This window comes from Mastomys coucha, unplaced genomic scaffold (assembly GCF_008632895.1).
Source record: "Mastomys coucha isolate ucsf_1 unplaced genomic scaffold, UCSF_Mcou_1 pScaffold20, whole genome shotgun sequence".
Taxonomy (NCBI): domain Eukaryota; kingdom Metazoa; phylum Chordata; class Mammalia; order Rodentia; family Muridae; genus Mastomys; species Mastomys coucha.
This window is the reverse complement of record NW_022196903.1, coordinates 135,743,184-135,759,442: the sequence shown is the minus strand read 5'-3', so window position 1 is coordinate 135,759,442 and position 16,259 is coordinate 135,743,184. Positions and strand designations below refer to the sequence as shown.

The 16,259-nt window shown below is 39.2% G+C and overlaps 1 protein-coding gene across 5 annotated transcripts in view; it reads left to right on the top strand.

The window, feature by feature from the left end:
* The window catches only part of LOC116099754 (solute carrier organic anion transporter family member 1A4), a 50,945-nt gene that overhangs the window by 19,619 nt on the left and 15,067 nt on the right, over nt 1-16,259 (top strand). For all 5 annotated transcript variants that reach the window (XM_031383790.1, XM_031383791.1, XM_031383792.1 and 2 more), the window contains 4 exons: nt 3,171-3,277; nt 7,131-7,277; nt 11,716-11,814; nt 12,842-13,060. In XM_031383790.1, coding sequence (XP_031239650.1) covers nt 3,171-3,277; nt 7,131-7,277; nt 11,716-11,814; nt 12,842-13,060 — 572 coding nt within the window. The remainder of the gene's footprint in view (nt 1-3,170; nt 3,278-7,130; nt 7,278-11,715; nt 11,815-12,841; nt 13,061-16,259) is intronic.

Genomic DNA, 16,259 nt, shown 5'->3' with positions numbered 1-16,259 from the left:
TGCGATCTGAACTTGATAACTATTGGTATCTGTCCTTTGCCAGCACTATCAGGTCCTGCACTCAGGACATTTTGTGAAGTTTCTTGTACTCTTTTCTCCTCCATAACGTATTCTTCCCCCGCTCCCTTCCCTCCTCCTTTTGCAGCTGCTATTTGGGCAATGACACCCTATATTTTACCATCTTCATTTTCTAACTTCATGTCTTCTCATCTCCTTGATGTTTCCTGGGAGGTTTAACTTTGTCATCCAACCTCTTGAATGGGCTTGTTATATCTATGAAATTTTGTTGTCAAGGACACATTTCTACCTTATCTATCTCTTCTGGGAGAACATATTATTTTGTCAAAAATACAGTGACTTTTCATATGTGACTCTCTCCTTTTGTCACCATTGTCTCTGGCTCCTTCATGTGTAGGTTCTGTTTGCTTTGACTTTACTGGAATAGAGGGTTCCCATGATGGCCTTGACTATCTGCTCAAATCTAGGAGCAAATAACAACAGAAGGCTACCTGGACATTCTGTGTACATGTGTAGACTTGGTTAATGGGAGTCTTTTGTCTTTTTCAGAAGGATAACTCAATAGGTGATTGAACATTGACTGGATGATTTTGAGTTTACTTTGAAATCTGTATAACCTGCATATCTAGGAAGGAATTCTCTGCTCTTGCCATAGGTAGCAACTTGGCTACCAGCCAGAAGGGAATGGGAAGATCACAGTTTGGCCAGCTTTTGAAAATTTATTGACTCTTCTTTTTGACATCTGTGTCTTCAGTATACCTGTGTGGATCCTCTTGCACCTGTGAACATTTCCACATGGAGAGATGGAGCTTAAGCCTGAGGATTTAGCTATTCCTTATATGCACCTTCACATTAGACTTTTCCTTGTGTGTCCATCTGGGTCCTTCACTGGGAGTCTCTTCTTGCAGCCTTTCATGGAGACCTGGGATGTAGCAGTTTGCTCTGTGCAGCATGGTAGTCATGTTTCCCTGACCTTCTGATTCAGTGTCCATTTGCATATCCACATCCCTGTCTCAAATTTTTATTGTGTTTAATTTGACTACATTTGTAGTCTCTCACCTACAGTTTTTTTTTTTTTTTTTAATTTTTAGCTATTTTGTTTGTATATGTTGTGGTAGCAGTGGCAGTGTATGTGTGTGATTTCAGGTGAGGTTATGAAACAACTCTGAAGATTCTACTTTGTCTGCTTCCTGTCTGGAACCTGAGGTGGAATCGAGGTGGTCAGACTTGCACACAAGTGCTGCTACCATGAAGGCATCTGGTATCTCACAAGTCTAATTTTTGTTTGTTTTTCTTTGTTTGAAATAGAGTCTCTTTTAGTCCAGGACTGTCTCAAGATCTCTCTGTAGTTAAAAATAACCATTAATTTCTGATTTTCTGGCCTTCATCCCTTGATTTCTGGGATTTCAGGCATTTCTCATCATGCCTAATTTTATTGATTGCTCAGGATGAAATCCTGGATTTGTGCTTGCCAGATCCCAGGGACCAATTGAACTATATCTCCATATCTATATCACTTTATCTTTGAGGAAATAGTTTTCTCCCATTTCATTTTGAACCCTTCACTGCTCTTTTATTGCTAATTGGGGAAATAACTGGCTCTTGAATGAACAACTGAATTTTAGGTGGACAATAAACCAAATGAAGTTTATTTGATCTTCTTGGGTGATTTTAAAGGGAACTGAATCTTTGTAAATGGAATTTAAAAATTATTTTTTTTAATTTCTATTCTATTCAAATCAATGTCAAGAAACGTTGGATTCTTACTATGCTTTCTCACCTTCTGCTAATGGTAATAATTCTTTGAGGCTGACCTATCCTCATGGGATCATGGGAAGACAGACACAAGTATGTCTCCACAAGTTCACTGACAATCTCTGTTGGAATGTTCAGGCAGTTTTTGCAAGGGAAAGTTATTTGACTTCGGTGCTATTTCATGTAGCATAGAAGTTCTACTGTTGGTAACTATAGCTCTATGCTAATGCTGAATTCAGTAGCCCATGTCTTCCTCTGGTTTTCTTTTATCAAAGAAATGATGATCCAGCATACTCTCCAATGGACAGAGAGTTAGATAAACAGATTTTCCTCTATGTTTACATTTTGTTATTTTCTTTCTAGGACAATGATCCTTGTTGATGTGCTTATGTCAAATGTCTACGTTTTATTGGCACTTTCAGTTCCGTGATATTGTTGTTAGGTGATAGATTCTGTCACATTTAGTTATAGTATGTAAAGTTTTCTCCTGTCAGAGTTATTGAACATATGAAAGGACAATTGTTTGAATTCTCAGATAGGACACAGCTCAGAGGACCTAGACCACATGGCTTGTTTTGTATTGTTTGTGTCTTTCTAAAGATTTTTGTGCATCATTTTTTTCTTGTTTTTGTTCTTTTATCTCACACCAATTATTTCTAGGAAAGAATCATTTAGAAATAACAGAAACTTGACCTTAGAAGATCTGAAAGCTATGTCACCTACATGGAGGGACTTGAATGCTAACTGTAAATAAGTCTCATATGTATATATATATTTTTTGATTATCATTCTCTTTTGATGATGTTGATACTTTTATTCATTTGTTTTTGTTGGTTTATTTTATTTTTTTGTGAAAAGTTAAAGTACATCCCAGGCTGCTCTCAAACTTGCTGTATAGCTGAAACTGGCTTTGTGTTTCTGGTTCTGATGTATTCAGCTTTCAAGTGCTTTGGTGGTACGCATGGGCTACCACACCAATTTTATGCAGCTCTGGAATTCACATCTAGAGCTACCTGGTCTGTTTAGTGTTTTTGATTATTTATTTGCTTAGTTGCTTATTTGTAGACCTGAATTTATGTACGTGTGTGTGTCTGTGTGTGTCTGTGTGTGTATGTATCTGTGTGTGTGTGTGTCTGTGTGTGTGTGTGTGTGTGTGTGTGTATGTTCATGTGGGTTCCAAGCATTGAACTGAGATCATTAGGCTTTTGTCCCAAGTGCTTTATCTGCTACATCATCTGGCCCGCCATGCTATAAGATTCATAACTATTAGACTGACTGTGGTAGAATTGTCTTTACTGGCTGTCGACACCTTGTTTTCAGGGAACAGGAGTTACTAATCACCAGATGCTCTCCTTGCAGTCAGTTATTCACAGTGAATGTTTCTTGTGTCCATACAGATACGAATATGAAACAACTATTTTACCTACAAACAACTTGTCCGCAAGCAGCTTTGTGTGTATGGAAAATGGAACCCAGACCTTAAAGCCAACGCAAGACCCAACAGGTTGGCTTATGCTTCTAATTTTTTGGGGTCAGAGAGTGAAAACAAAATGCTCTTTTATGAAGGGCTTTAATATGGCACTAGATTTAGTAGACATGTAAGACAAATGAACAAAATTTATTTCCCTCTTCAGGAAATGGATGTCTAATAATCTAGTATACTATCCCTCCTGAGTCTGAATATACTTATTAAGAATCCCTTGTTTCTTAGGCAACATTGTAGACCTAGTCCCGCAAAAGAAAATAATCTAGAAGATTGGATCTAGACATGCTATGTCATCTATGTGGTTGGTCAGTTTTGTTTTTCTGTTGCTGTAATAGGACATTTACTAAGAGCAACTCAGAGAAGGAAGAGTTTATTAGTTTACCAATTCTAGTCCACATGAAGGAAGCCAAGGCAGGGACCTGCAGGTACAGAACAAAGCAGAGACCACTGGGGAATGCTGACTTCTCTGGCTTGTTCAGCTATGTCTATTATACAGCTTAGACCTACCTGCCTTGCGATGGTGCTGATGGTGCCACTCCCATGAGTCTATGTCATCTCACATCACTTAGGTAAGACGTAAAATGCATCATTTACATGCCCACAGGCCAATGTGATGGAGGCAATTCCTCGGTTGAGATATTTTTCTTCTCCAGTATGTCTAAATTTGTATCAAGTTGACAAGAGCGATCCACCGCAGTGATTATACAAATAGAAAACACAGCCAGAAAGAAGCCTCCCTGGGTCTGTGCTGTGTACTAAGTTCCTTCCTTATGCAGGAACTCGCTGTTTAGTTTCCCTTTTCCTCATTAACAGAGACATTACTATGCAGTTCAACCAAACAGTGGTGCTTTCTTTATTTCCTCTTGATACTGGCTCAAGTACATTCATATGCTCCATTAGTTACCTTAACTGTGATTAAAATCCAAGGGAAGAACTCAAGGGAGGACATCTTTATTTCCCTCAAGGGAAGATATCTTTATTTCCCTCACAATTTCAGAGGGTTCAGCCTGTGGTCACTTGGCCCCATGTTTATGGACAGAGTATCATGGTGGCATGAGCACTGGCTGACACTGGTCTTTACTTCTTGGTGAGCAGGAAGTATAGAGAAAAAGATACAAGAAGTGATGAGATATAATCTTTGTGACCATGCAACCTCTATGACCAACTTTCTCCAGATGCTTCTGTGGGGGGCACAGCTTTTACCTTTCAGTACTGCTCAATGATGTAACTCTCATGACTGCATCAACAAATTAGTCCATTAGCTATATCCGAGCCATGATGGCCCATCTCTGGATAAGCCCTCACAGACACAGCAAAATTTTATGTAAATGTAGTTGCTTCTCCGTGTATTACTGCTTCTATTTTACTCTGATAAATACCATGATGAAATCATAAAAGAGAGTCCATTCCTGTTTATAATTCTAGGTCAGAGATTCTCAACATTCCCAATGCTGCCGACCTTTCATATAGTCCCTTATGTTGTGCTGACCCCAACTATAAAAATATTTTCTTGCTACTTCATAACTGTGAGTTTGCTACTTTTATGGATCATAGTGTGAATGTCTGATATTTCTGATGGTCTTAGGTCACCCACTTAGGTGACTTAAAGGGATGAGAAGCAATCATGGCAGAGAAGCGTGGTAGGAAGAATACAAAGCTCAGAGCTCACATCTCAGCAGTTATTATAGGGCAGAGATAGAGCAATCTAGGCGTAGAGTGAGGCTTTTAGATATTAAAGCCTGTGTCCAGTGCCATTCTTTCTAAATTTCTCCAAACAGCACCATCAACTGGAAACTAAGAATTTAACACTAGCACTGCTGTGGGGGCACATTTCCACTAACACTGCCACAGTATTCATACAGAGGGCCTGCTGTGGGGGCACATTTCCACTAACACTGCCACAGTATTCATACAGAGGGCCTGCTGTGGGTGCACATTTCCACTAACACTGCCACAGTATTCATACAGAGGGCCTGCTCTGGTTCTAGCAGTGACATCAGGTTGCTCACAAGCACCTGTAAGTCCAGTCCTGAGGAATTGGGTGCCCTCTTCTGGCCCTTTTGGGCACTTGCACATGTGTGATGCACATACACTCATGAAGGTGCACACATTTACATATCCAACCCAACTTACAAAGTGTTTTTAAAATCACATATTGTAAAAGACCCAACACATTTCCTAAACATTTAGTCTAGAGGTGACTCAGCAGAATCACCTCTGACCAGAACATCTCCATTTTATGCTGGATTTTTATGCCACAGAAATTGCAGTAGGCTCTAAAGCTTGGACTGTCACAGCCCTCAGGAAATCTGTGGAGATCAAACTGACTTGAGAGTCAAGGAGCAGCCATGTCTGAAGCTCCCAGCCACAGAAACCTCATAAGCACAGCAATGTCAAGAAACTTTGTGTACTGTTCTAGATCAGTCCTAGTTCCGGACTAAAGACAATGAAAATGATTTTTATTAACAATGCTTTTTGACTTGAGCTTGGGTTGTTCCCCAACTATCTCTTAAGATATTTCAACCAGTTTATTCTACTCTATGTCTGCCACATGGCTGGTTAGTTACCTCTCCTCAGTTTTATACATCTGACTTCCTCTGAGCCTGGGCGAGGAATCCTCTTTCAGAAAATTTCTATCTTCTTCCAGAATTCCCACCTTTTACTTCCTACCTTTGCTATAGCCATCATATTTTTATTTTACCCACTCACAGACTATCTTAGTCAGGCAAGATGGACAGTGACATATCTTCACACAGGGCAAATAAACATGACTACAATGTGAGAAAGTAACCTCCATACCATTGTTCTCACCTCCTGAACTAACTTTGGAAAATCTTCCCTTTGTTCTCCTTGCATTGCAGTGAAAATTAAAATTTCCCCATGTGCAGAGAGCAAGAAAAGCATGTGATTCTTCTTGTGCCTGACAGGTGCCTTAGAAGAGGGCTGAGCATCTCTCAGGGATCTCTAGACAGAAATAAATCAGCATGTTTCTTAAAGATAAGAATCTGAATTCCTAGATATGGAAATTGATTTTACTGAACTAGGAATTAAATACAGTTATACTTCATGGCCTAGTTGTGCTTAGGACATACACAGGCAGTCCCTGACCAGTCCACAGGAGAGATGACATTTTTCTTCAGTTCCCTTAAAACATGATGTCATAATATGCCTTTGGAGTGGCAGTTCATTTAGCTTAAAATAAACTTGGGAGCTGCATGCAAGCCTTCAAAGACTCTCCCCTTTGCCTTTCATCTCCCTTTGGCCTAGTTTTTGGTACTCAAATGATTTCCTGATACAGCAACTGTTGGAGTAGTTTATGGATAATAAATGATAAAATTTATAGAAAAAATATACATTTACTATTCACTTAAAAATTTTAGTTTCTGAAAGGTAATTTGAGCTGTAGAGAATTCAAATTTCCACCAAATGTCTGTCTGTGTTCAGACATAGACACATGCATGCTTGTTTTCCTTTCCTCAAAGTTGTAGAGGAATTGAATGGGGCAATGCACCTATTCACTGACTGATGGAAAGTTGAGTCCCTGTAGTGAGAGAAACTCCTAGTTTTTACTGTTTATTTCAATGGTGTGTATTCTCACTATCAATGTGTTGTCTCACCTCTCTCAACCAAGTGGAAATTGGCTCTAGGATAGCACTTATACGCCATTGCTGGGTGTTCTTCCAGAGTACACAGTAGTGGTGACTCACTGATTCAGAGCCAGCATAGTAATGTGAGTCCATGAATGATTATCATGATCTTATGACTTAATAAAGGCTTCCAGAAATTTTTGAATATTTTGTAATGCTTCTAGTTGTTTTCAATAACTCTTGACTGTCAAATACTCATACAGTTTTCTCTTGTTTCAATGCAGAGTGTGTGAAAGAAATGAAATCATTAATGTGGATATATGTACTGGTAGGAAACATTATACGAGGAATGGGTGAAACTCCCATCATGCCCTTGGGTATTTCCTACATAGAAGATTTTGCCAAATCTGAAAACTCTCCTTTATACATTGGTAAGTTTGAAAATCATTCTAAGATAGCAACCTCTTGGAGTGTAGAAATTGATTGTTGATTTGCAGGCTTTGTGATTTCCAGAGGGTGAGCTGAGTAGAGTTCTGTAGATCGTAAGATTGTTCAATAGGGGACTGACCAGTAGCTTCAGACATGGCCTTCACCCATCTGCTTCTTACTGTTGGAGAGCCTCAGATCTGCTGACCCTACAGCCCTATGATGCCACCACACTGTCTCTAAACTTTTAACAGATTTTCCAATATTACCCAGAAAATGTTCTTGAGACAACTGTTTTTTATATTTTGGCAACTTTTAGGTCTTCATCTATAAGTTATTGGAATTTCATCATTGGCCATTTTGTGTCTGTAATGTTTTAAAATACAGTTTTATTTTTTTAGTCTCTCTCTGTGCATGCCTGCATGCATGCGTGCATGCCTGTGTGTGTGCGTGTGTGTGTGTGTGTGTGTGTGTGTGTGTGTGTTGTGCACGTACATGCCAGTGTGGTAGTCAGAAACCAGCTTTTCTTTTAGGAGTTAGCCTGGGGAATGAACTGTTGTTTTGGGTTCAGGTTTAGCTGAGCCATCTGACTGTCTCTGCTGTGTTTTCTCTTGTCATGTTCTCTTGCAGACTAAGCCTTAGCAAACACTGTTTTAACCATTTCTTGTCTATCACGTTCACAAACCACTTGGCTTCTTACTTACCAGCTGCTCTCTCTCTTACTACTCCAGGTTCTACACTCTGATCTTCATGATGTTAATGATACAGCTTCCCTCTTACAACTCCTCAGCCTAGACACGTTTCTTCATTGTTTTATCAAATATCCCTGTTTATTCTTTTTGCTGTATTCTTTTAAATTATCTTTAAAAAAACTCTATGCACCTCTTAGGCAAGAGCCAATTTACTGTCTACCTCCTTATACTGTCTGCTAGATGATTTGAGTTTACTATGAATAATTTGCTTATGTTCTTAAGTAATTTCATCTGTGCTTGATTATAAACCCAGAGCTTTGTATGCAGGGTTTTTAATTAATGTAATCACTTAGAAAACAAAGAGTGCAAGAGATGACAGCAATAGGCTGAGTGTTAATCAAGATGACTTAAATAAAAAATAACTTTTTGTCACATTTTAGAGACTTATTAATTTGACAATAAAATTAATAATCTAGTCAGATTAATCTAGTCATTCTCCCCTACAGACATCTAAAGAATAAAATACAAGTACTTTCCTACAATAAGTTTTTATAATATGGATCTCATTATCAAAACTCCAGAGACAAATTATATATAAAAATATATAAAATATAATATATAATTTGTATATCTTATGTTTAGTACATAAATATCTAAATTTCCTTAACAATGGCTATCTAATTACATAAATATCATATATGTATAGATAATCAAATAGCTGTAAAACACAAATTAGAAATATAGTTTTGTGTATGGCTCTGTAGCTAAAGAGATATTGAAGCCAAATATAAAAGTGAAAGTTATTAATGAAGACAATAAGTTAAACAAGAAGAGGTCAGGTTGCGTTGGGAAGGCACATATGAACTGAGAATCCCTAGGTCTACATTCTTGGAGATTTTTCTGCTTAGTTTGTGGAGTGAGAGGAGGAAACTTCAACAAGGCATATCATGGGAAGAAAGAAAACAATAAATACACAGCTTGGTGAAGGTTTGAGGAGGAAGCAGACAGAAGAGTTGGCCAACAATATCAAGTAAGTTAAGAAATTAAAAATCAAAAGTGTACAGGAGTCAAGATGGCTGAGGCATACACAGCTCCTACAGCAGGCTAGAGGCAAAATCATGGCAAGTCTTACCAGCAATCTCTGGCTATGGTAGCCAACACAAAGCCACAGCTGATACCTGCAGTGGTTAGGAGGGGCTCAGTGCATGGATGAGAGATACTACCAACAAGCACGTGCCTTCTCTCGAGTTCAATGTCAGCCCTGTAGCCTCCATGAATGAGCCTCTGTATTGGAATCGAACTCCAAGCCAAGGTACTGCTGTGCTTCAAGAAGGAGTCTGAAATTTGCAGATCTTGCAGTATCTGCAGAACAACTAAAAAAATTAGTTCTGGTAGGAAGATACTTTGAAACCTCTGACACCTATCACTATCCTCTCCACTCCAGAAAAAGAAACAGTCTAAATAGGAATCCAGTGAGAAGAACTCTTAAAAATTGTGATAGGGATTCTGAAGTGTAGCTTTTCATAGTTGATGACTAATCGCAGTGGTGTGCATGGGGAAGGACTGTTTCATTTAGTTGATGGCTAATCACAGAGGTGTGCATGGGGAAGGGCTGTTTTATTTAAAGTGCTGGCCACTGGGAGTTTGGCTATGCTCCAGTAAGTAAATGGATTGGATTGAGAATTTTCTTCTTTCCCCCATTTGGGGGAGATCATGAGAGGGAGATGGACCTGAGATGACTGAAAAATGAATGTTATCAAGGTTCATTATATAAAAATCCCAAATAATCAATAAAAAAAAGAACAATAGTGGAGGAAGTGATCCATGTGGAGGTCAGTTGTGGTACCAAGAGAGAATCTTACAATCAGGAAGCATTTGAGCAGAATGACAAGCAGACAGTGTAGGGAAGGAAAGAACTCAGTGAAGGTTGGAGATCTTTTAGGAATCTTTACACAGAGTGTATCAAATAGAAGCAAGTGTTTGAGAGAACAAGACAGATAGAAAGGTTTGGTATTGAGAAGTCAGGCACACACAGGAAGACTAACCCACCCATAGAACCACAGAGATGGTGGAAAAGACAGAACCTAAAGTGAAGAAAAGGCCATTGATATTGCTCATATCTAGATTTTTCTGTGGGTAGGGATGGATCAGGAGAGATTCTGAACTACAGATATGTTGGGAGTTGCTAGAGTTGGTTTCAAAGAACCCAGGTGTGGTTGGGAAGGACCGAGATAAGAAATCTGACCAGAATAGCATCAAAGTGAAATGCTGTTATGAGGACTCATTCTCTCTGTGAAAGCAAGATGCAAGAATAGAGCTTTGATGAAGCTGCAGTACAAGAGGTTTGTTACAACAAGCACTACTTTAGAAACAGTGCTAGTTTCATTTCTCTATGAAAAAAAAATGTCACTTTGGATGTAAGGGATTTCATTTGGATAAATGGGGTAAATTTGTCTTAGAATTCTATCACAACAGAGAAGTCACAGTAGCAGGAGCTTGACATTGCTGGACACACCCATGAAACCAGAGAGAGTGAATGTCTACATTTTATGTCTTTGCTTACATGGTTGTACTCAACTGTTTCTTCAATCTTACAAAGTTCAGAACCTCCCTGGGGAATGGTGCTACCCACAGTGGACTGGGTCTTCCTATATTAACTTAATTAAGACAGTCTCCTACTACTCTGTCCAGAGGGAAACACAATGTAGGAAAGGCTTTATTAAGACCCTCCTCCCAGGTAGTTCTGTGTTGTGTCATGTTGACAGTAAAAGCTAGCCATCACAGAGACCCTCTGAAAACATGGCTATGGAAGCATGAAAGATCCTTGCTCACATCATGGCTTTGATGGAACTGCCTTGATGTTATCTCAGTGTAGAAGTGAATTTGAAAGGAAGTTTTAAGTAATGAGGCTTCGGTGTCAATAAACTTTCATTCACTTTAATAAATCCCAGAGTTAATGGTTTATTTATTTGTTTTTATTAATAATTCCATTCATTTACATCTCAAATGATATCCCACTTCCTGGTTACCACTCCACAAGCCTCCAATCCCACAACCTCCCTCTCCTCCCTCTCCTTTGCCTCTATGAAGGTGCTCCCCCATTCACCCAAAATGTCCTGCCCAACCCCTCCAGCATCTCCCTACAAATGGTTTATGAAGAGGAACAAAGTCATTTAGCTCACATCTTTAGAAGTTTGGTCTGTGTCACTGGAGTGTGGTTTGGTGTCCTGTCATGAGGCACCTCATTATGGTGGAAGGACTGGTGGAGTCAAACCATTCCTTTTGTGACTGGGAAATAACACAGATCAGGAAGAGGCTACAGCCCTACTCCAGATGACCTGAAGAACCACCACCATTCCCTGTATAAGAAGTGTTCCATCATATTCCAGTAATGCCCCTACCACATAAAACATTCTGTAAGTGGAGGTTCTGGGAAACATCCCATATTAAAGCAATAGGAGCTGCTTTCTCAATACTTATAGAAAACTAACACATGTACAGATAATATATATATATGTACATGTAGCATTATATACAGGCAACATAGATATATGTTGAATACATAAAAAACAAATGTGAGATATGTAATTCAATAATAAGGTTTTTTTCCTAGCCTACTACATTTGATACCCAGCTCTGCAAAGTAAGGAAAAGAGATCTAAGATTAAAAATAATTCAATCACAAGCCTTTTATCTTTTAAAACAAATTCTTTGTGTATTTATGTAACTTCCTCTCTTTGTTTATTTCCAGGGATTTTAGAAACAGGAATGACCATTGGCCCTTTGGTTGGACTTCTGCTGGGATCTTCCTGTGCAAGCATTTATGTAGACACTGGGTCCGTGAATACAGGTAACACAATGTATTTTCTTTATACACCCTGGTCCCAGAGTGTGGAAGACTACTCAGAAATGCCACTCCACTGTCTCCTTTGATCCTGTTAGGTAAATTATCACATTAGAGATAATAGAGCCAGGGCAGCAGAGGAAAAGATAAAATGTCATTTTCTGATTCCAAATCTACCATTTTTTACTGTTTCAGCCACATGTTTGATTTCAAAGAGTTTCTCATAAAGATTTCTCTAATGAGGCTGTCACAGTGGATAAAGAAAGTGGATCTTTCTGTTATGTGGTAGGCACCAATTTACAAAGGTTTCACATGACAGAAATACTTATTTACTGCTGTAAAAATATATTACCATATACTACTTGATAAAATTAATTTTCTTAATAAATACACAAGCCATAAAATATAATTTGATGCCATGTATTTTATTTTATTAAGTGTGTGTGTGTGTGTGTGTGTGTGTGTGTGTGTGTGTGTGCCTGCTGGGTCTGGAGAGGGCATCTGATCTCCTGAAATTAGAGTTACAGGTGATGGTTAATTTCCATATATGTACTGGGAATAGAACTCAGGATTTCTGCAAGAGCAACAATAATATTTGGCCACTGAACTGTCTCTCCAACCCCCATCCTCACCCACTGCGATGTTTTGAGAAATGACTACATCAGATTAAAGCTAATTCCTTAAATAGTCTCAGATCCTGTTTATCTCCTCTTGAAATAGTTTTAACTATTTTACAAAGCACCTTAGATCCTTTTCTTCTCACTTGATTTTAATTTCACCCAATTGACCATACACTTTTTCTAGAGGTCTGAATTATCACAGTGGACTGGCAGATGCTAGAAATCCAGAATTTAAAAGTAGAGGAATAAGATCTCAAGGTCAAGTCCCAAACAATAACAGGAACAAATTGTGAATTGATTACAAATTATATACAAAGTTTATTCTTAGATGGAAGTATGATGATTAATAATTTTCTGCAATGTATACAGGAAAGAAAGGTGCAATCTAATGCAACATCTATAATTCTTTACAGATGACCTGACCATAACTCCCACAGACACACGCTGGGTCGGTGCTTGGTGGATCGGCTTTTTGGTCTGCGCAGGAGTAAATATCCTGACCAGCATCCCCTTTTTCTTCTTTCCCAAAACACTTCCAAAGGAGGGATTACAGGATAATGGGGATGGAACTGAAAATGCCAAACTGGAGAAGTGCAAAGAAAAGACCAAGGAAAACCGAGGAATCACTAAAGGCAAACATGGAAACTTTCAACTCTGTTCGGTTTAGATGGGTCTGTGGTTCGTGAACCCCTGTCACTTGTGCTGAAATAAGACAGCTTGTCAGTGATCATCACTATTTAGTTGTGTTAAATGTCTTCCATAGTTACTACTTGGAAACAATGGACATCATAGGGAACCTAACTTCCATGACTTATCTTATATTAGACTTATGAAAAATTCAAGTCAGTTTGAATACTCAATGAGAAAATATACTGTACCATCTGTTTTGAAAATACTATTTTGCAGAAAATACTAGACTAAGTTAAGAAAAAAAGAAAACAAGAGTAAACAGAAATCTAATCTATAGATAGTAAAGGAAATCTTGTTTGATAAGGAAAATATTAGTTTAGCTGTGAGCATCCTTGCAGTCAAGGCTGAAAGAGAAAACATGATAGGTGACATGATCCTCTATATTTGAAGGTGTGTGATAGTTTGCAGGCCAACTGTTCCCTTAGAACAGACTGTTTTATATCAAGCAGGAATGTTACTAAGCAACAATGCAGAGTAGAGATTCTTCTGTAAGAAGCTAAGGTGGGACAGTGGAGTGTTCAACAGTGTACAGTCTTAAAATTTGGCACTGTTTTCATAGTTGTTTGTGTTGAGGCCTGTGTAGTCTTCTCAAGAGATCAGAGATAGTGCATAAGAGGCAGGGTTTGAGTTCTGGAATTCTGAAACTGTAGAGTTGGAAGATGGAAAATCCCAGTGATTTACCTGTCAGATGAGCTTACATTATATTCCTGGGTTTCTGTTTTGTTCTGGCACAGACTACTGGGGTGAGCATCTTACTGATGATATTGCTATTTCTTCCAAATACTTATAACCTCCAACACTGTTGTGTTCTGAATAGTCAGACACATGCCAGACTTAAATGCCAGGGCTGAGGAGCCAAGTGGCACTTGAAGCCAGTGCTGAGGTTTGAACCTTCTTAGGGTCATAGCCATGTTAAAGACTCTCCAGAAAGGGCAAATACTGACTGTTCTTTGTGAAACCTTGTGGTCGGCCAGATCAACCTAATTCTCAAAACTAGGAAAGAGCTTAGCAGAGAATAAGACATACAGAAAACAACTATGAACTGTGGAGACTCGTTTAGGAGAGGGATGTCAACAAACATGGGTGAGTTCAAAAGCTCCCAGGAATACTGACTGCAACCATCTCACTCATAAACATTGGCTTTGCCGTTAGAGTCCATTTCTTTTCATTAAAATGCTCTGCCTCTCAACGAAATTCTAGGTAATTTATGAAGGATCATGTAAAATTAGAGAATCAAGACAGAGGCATGAAGACATGAACGGGAAAGAGACTTAACTGTGGACTTCAATCACATTATCTCCAGTGAGATCCAATCCATTTCTTACAGACAGGCTACAAACTTGACTCTCACTTCTTAAAGAGGGAACAGTTTTGGCGAAGTCACTTGGAAAGTGGTTGGCACACACCAACTGAGTCAGCATTCCTTGTAGTGAGATCCTCATGTTGAGATGTTTAAAATATCGTTGCTTCTTTCTCGCCTCAGTGGTAGAGGATATATGGCTAGTCCTACAGTGTCATGACATGCCTCTCCATTCTCAGAGGTGAAAGGGATAGAGGCAAGGACCATATGAGTGGGCTGTGATGGGGATGTGAAGTGAATAACCCAGTTAAGGGAACAGAACTCACGGGTAGGCAACAGAAATAGTTTAAGCCCCCATTCCACTTGTTGGCAATGCCCATGAAGACCAAGCTGTACATCTTATATATCTGTGCAGGTAGCCTAGGTCCAGCCCTTGTATGCTCTTTGGTTGATGATTTAGTCCCTGGGAACCACCCCCCACAGGAGCCAAGAGAATCTGTTGGTCTTTTTTGTGGAGTCCCTACCACCTCGTGTCCTTCAATCTCTCCCCTCCCTACCTCTTCCACAGGACTCTCTGAGCTCAGGCTAAAGTTTAGCTGTGGGTTTCTGGGTACATCATTCAGCTGCTGTGTGGACCCTCTCAGAGGACAATTATGCTAGGCTCTTGTGTACAAGCATAATAGAGTATCATTAATAATGTCAAGGATGGATGCTTGCCCATGGGATGGTTCTCAAGTTGGACAAGTTATTTGCTAGCCACTCCTTCAATCTCTGCTCTATGTTTGTCCCTGCACTGCTTATAGGCAGGACAAATTTTGGATCACAGGTTTCATGGGTGGGTTTGTGTTTATTCTTCCTATGTGAGTACTGCCTGGCTACAGGAAGTAGTCAGGACTCAAATTCCCAGCTAGGACTCTTAGGTGGAGTCATCCTCATAGACTTGCTGGAGTCTTCTCCATCCCAGGTTTCTGTCAAGTCCTTGAGATACCTCCCTTCCCCCACCACTACATCGCTCAGTTCACTTTCCTTGTCACCATTCCCCAGCTCTTCCTGTACCTGATCCTCCTCCCTCTCTTCCCCCTCAGAGTTTCCTTTCCCATCCACTTCCCTCCCTCCATACACCTCCAAGGACAATTTAATTTTCCCTTCTAAGTGAGATTCAAGCTTCCTCTCTTGGACACTTCTTATTATTAGCTTCTCTGAGTCTGAGATAGTATCAAAGATATCCTGTACTTTATGGCTAAAATCTACTTATATGAGAGTGGATGTTATGCATGTCCTTTGAATCTGGGTTACTTCACTCAGAATATTTTCTAGTTCCATCCACTTGCCTGCAAATTTTATGATGTTCTTATTCTTAATAGCTGAGCAGTATTCCATTATATCAATGAACCACATTTTCCTTATTCTCTCTTTGATTGAGAGGCATCTGGGTTCATTCCAGTTTATGGCTATTACTAATAAGGCTGCTATAAACATAGTGGAGAAAGTGTCCTTGTGGTATGATGGGGTATCTTTTGAGTATATGGCTAGGAGTGATATAGCTGGGTCTTCAGGTAAAACAATTCATGATTGATTCATGATTTCCAGAATCTACATCCTCTCCAGCTTTTGCAGTCACTTAAGGTTTATTTATTTATTTATTTATTTATTTAATGTATATAAGTATACTGTCAGTGTCTTCAAACACACCAGAAGTGGTCATCGGATTCCATTATACATGGTTATGAGCCACGTTGTGGTTGCTGGAATTTGAACTCAGGATCTCTAGAAGAGCAGTCAGTTCTCTTAACCTCTCCTCTCTCTCTCCAGCACTGTTGCTTGAGTTTTCAATCTTAGGC